This window comes from Asparagus officinalis, chromosome 1 (assembly GCF_001876935.1).
Source record: "Asparagus officinalis chromosome 1, Aspof.V1, whole genome shotgun sequence".
NCBI lineage: Eukaryota > Viridiplantae > Streptophyta > Magnoliopsida > Asparagales > Asparagaceae > Asparagus > Asparagus officinalis.
The window spans coordinates 73,870,578-73,873,878 of record NC_033794.1 but is presented as its reverse complement, the minus strand read 5'-3'; the positions used below and the strand labels follow the sequence as shown (position 1 = coordinate 73,873,878).

The 3,301-nt window shown below is 36.8% G+C and overlaps 1 protein-coding gene across 1 annotated transcript; it reads right to left on the bottom strand.

Annotated features, from left to right (window-relative positions):
* LOC109835797 lies at window positions 2,026-2,712 on the bottom strand. Its single transcript, XM_020403833.1, has one exon. It carries the CDS (start codon window positions 2,710-2,712, stop codon window positions 2,026-2,028), a length of 687 nt encoding a protein of 228 aa, XP_020259422.1.

The window sequence follows — 3,301 nt, the reverse complement described above, 5'->3', positions numbered from 1 at the left end:
TTTTTCTAAGACCAATGAGAGAATTTGTAATGTCGATGAATCTTATGAACATTTCTCCAATTGTCTCATTTTCCTTCATCTTAAATAATCCGAATCAGTGTACAAGAATAGAAATTTTAGATTCTTTAACCTTATTTGTACCTTCATGAGTTACCTCGAGTGTGTGCCAAATATCGTATGCAGATGTGACCGTTGACACCCTATTAAACTCATTCTTGTCAAGTGCACAGAACAAAGTGTTCATTGCTTTCGAATCCAAATTTGCATTATTTTTTTGTGAAGTAGTCCATTCTGAAAATGGAGTTGATGGCTTCTCGTATCTTGTTTTCATAATGTTCCAAAGTTCGTAGCCAATTGATTGAAGGTAAATTTTCATTCGGCACTTCCAATAGTTGTAGTTCAATACATAGAACATTGGTGGACGATTTATAGAATACCTTCTTTGAATTGTGATGTATTAATTAATGCCATCTTTCACCTTGCTCTGATACCAAATGTAGGATCTGAAATAAATACACTAGAACACTAGAGGGGGGTGAATAGTATTCTTTTAAAATTTATGCAAAGTAGATAATAAATTGTAATAAAGAATGGAAACAATCTCAGAAAATCACAATGACAAACAAGAGATTTTATACTGGTTCCACCAATCTGGTGTACATCCAGTCCTCAAGAAAATCCTGCTTGAGATTTCCACTATAATTTTGAACCAAGTACAAAATTAAAACCAAACCTGACCAATTTGCAAGTCCATGTAAAATTTAACACCAATTGACAAAACTTTGCTAATTGCACACCAATCTCTAGACCAAGAGATTAACCTCTCTCAAACTGAGAGAACTTTCCTTGAATCAAACAACTCAATTCCTATAAGTCTTGATTTGAAGTGTTGTGTAGCAGTGGCTTAGGAATAATTTTAACCTCTGGAAATTGCCTTATTAATAAGTATTTTGAATGAGGATCAATGGCAATTTCAGAAACAATCTTTTTAGCAAAATCTGAATTTTTGACTCTTGAAAAATGTACAAAGATCAAAGCTTATGGGTGTCTATGCATGTTGCATTTTTCTGAAAATATAACCTTTATATAGCCCTTGAAAAAACAAATTTTTAAACTTTAAAAATGTTTAAAAATGGCTATAAACCGTCACTAATTCAAATTCTGAATTTTGGAAAAACTGTATCTGTAGTCGACTACACTGAGTCTAAACAGAGTCTGTGAAGTCAGAAAATTTCTAAGTAGTCGACTATAATGGTCATTAGTCGACTATACTGTAATCAAACAGAAATTTGACAGAAACTTGAAAAACAAATTTTGCCTTCAGTAGTCGACTATGAAGTCGATTAGTCGACTACACTGTAAACTAACAAAAACTTATATTTCAGTCATAAGCTTGAGTAGTCGACTACTATTCTAATTAGTCGACTATATTGTAAACTAACAAAAACTTATATTTCAGACATAGACTTGAGTAGTAGTCTACTATTCTAATTAGTCGACTACTAAGGATTAAAAATGATATAAATTAAATGTTTTGACACTCAATTAGGATTAAAAATGATATAAATTAAATGTTTTGACACTCAATTATTAACTATAAACTCTAATGGTTAACATAGGGGATTTCTATAGTTAACCAACACACTAAGCATGTGTTAGTGTGTTCTAATTTCTATGTGTGTATATGTGTGAGTGATCAAGGCTTGTACAATATTTCTAAGTAAAGAAAAATGCAAAAACAATTACATTGACGTATATGTTCTCTATCTTCTTTACTTCATAATGTATTAAACTCATCTTGCACTGTTCATATTTGATATTGAAATCTGCATATAAATGTTAGTGCATTTGTATAACACACATAGTATAAATTGTTATCATCATAATAATATATTGGAGACATGATATTCAACAGAAATTTTTAGTTCTAGTCTTCTTCCTATACAGGTTAAGTGCTTTAATAATCTGAAAAGAAGTGATGGAAACCCAAAATTTGTATGAAAATATAAAAATCTTTTAGCAAGTTTAAAAGATAAATATGGAAAAATCGAGAATCTGCCTCACTCGATGCCACACAACCCTCCGATACATCCTCCTCGACGAAAGCACTGGCAGACCGCTAAGCGTCCGACCCAAAACCTCCGCGAAAAGCACAATCCCCATCTCTACCACCGGCCTCCCCTTTACCTTCTCCATACTCAAAACCTCCTCATCCCTCACAACCCTCATTTCCCCCTTTGCCATAAACTCCTCTCTCTCCCTCTCCTTCTCAAGATCACAAAGCAAATAATCCAACTCCGCTACATACAACGGCATCACCTCCTTTGTCAGCATCGTCCCGAGCAAATCAACACCCACGTTCACATCCAATTTGTTATCATTGCCCGAAACAAGAACACCAACAACAAAATCCCCTCTTTTGAGCTCGTAGTACTTCACACTGACATCGGTCACCTCTTCGAGTTTTGGACTAATGGGTTCATGATTATCAGCGAATTCAATGGCTCCGTCATCGGAGTCGGATTCGGATCCGTCGAATTTGAAGAATTTGAGGAAGGGAGCTAGGGCTTCGCTGAATTCTTCAGAGGGGTTTTCAAGCTCAGTGGAATTGGGGTTTTCGAGCTTCTTGGGTTTCGTTAGGAGCTCGAGAGGCTCTAGCTGCTTGCTGAGGTTGAGGGTTTTGTTGGTGGAGTGGAGAAACGAAATAATCATAACAATCGGAGAGGAAGAGGCATAGGGGGCGGGTGGGTGGAGCGGCAGAGGAGAGGACGGTTAAATGAGGGAGAGGAGAAGAAGCGGAAGAGGCAGAGGGAGGCGGGTGGGTGGAGCGGCAGAGGAGAGGACGATTAAATGAGGGGGGCGACGAGTGGGATGAAGAGGCAGAGGGGATTCATGCGTTTCTTAGTGGTTGAGAAACAGAAGAATCAGAGAGATGAAGAGGCGGTTGCGGCGCAGGGGGGAGCGGCAGGGGAAAGGACATATTTTAGATTATATAGAATAAAATTAGAATTACAAAATTTGAAAAGGGTAATTTGGGTATGTAAAGGTTTTGACAATAGTTTTTTTTAGAAATAGTATAGATTTAACCGAGGAGTTTTGATGAGAACCGTTGTATTAGGGGCTGTTTGGTTTCCTGTTTTTGAGGGAAAGACTCTTTTGAAAGCCTGCCAAAAGTGTCAAAATTGTCACTTTTTGGCAGGCTTTCAGCCAAAATCTTCTTTTTTTAGAGACGATTTTGGCTGAAAGCCTGCCAAAAAGTGACATTTTTGGTATTTTTGGCAGGCTTTCAAGAGAGTCTTTC

Bases quoted from the DNA above. Each gene is read 5' to 3' on its own strand.
- LOC109835797 (XM_020403833.1), bottom strand. From the start codon at position 2,712: ATGATTATTTCGTTTCTCCACTCCACCAACAAAACCCTCAACCTCAGC.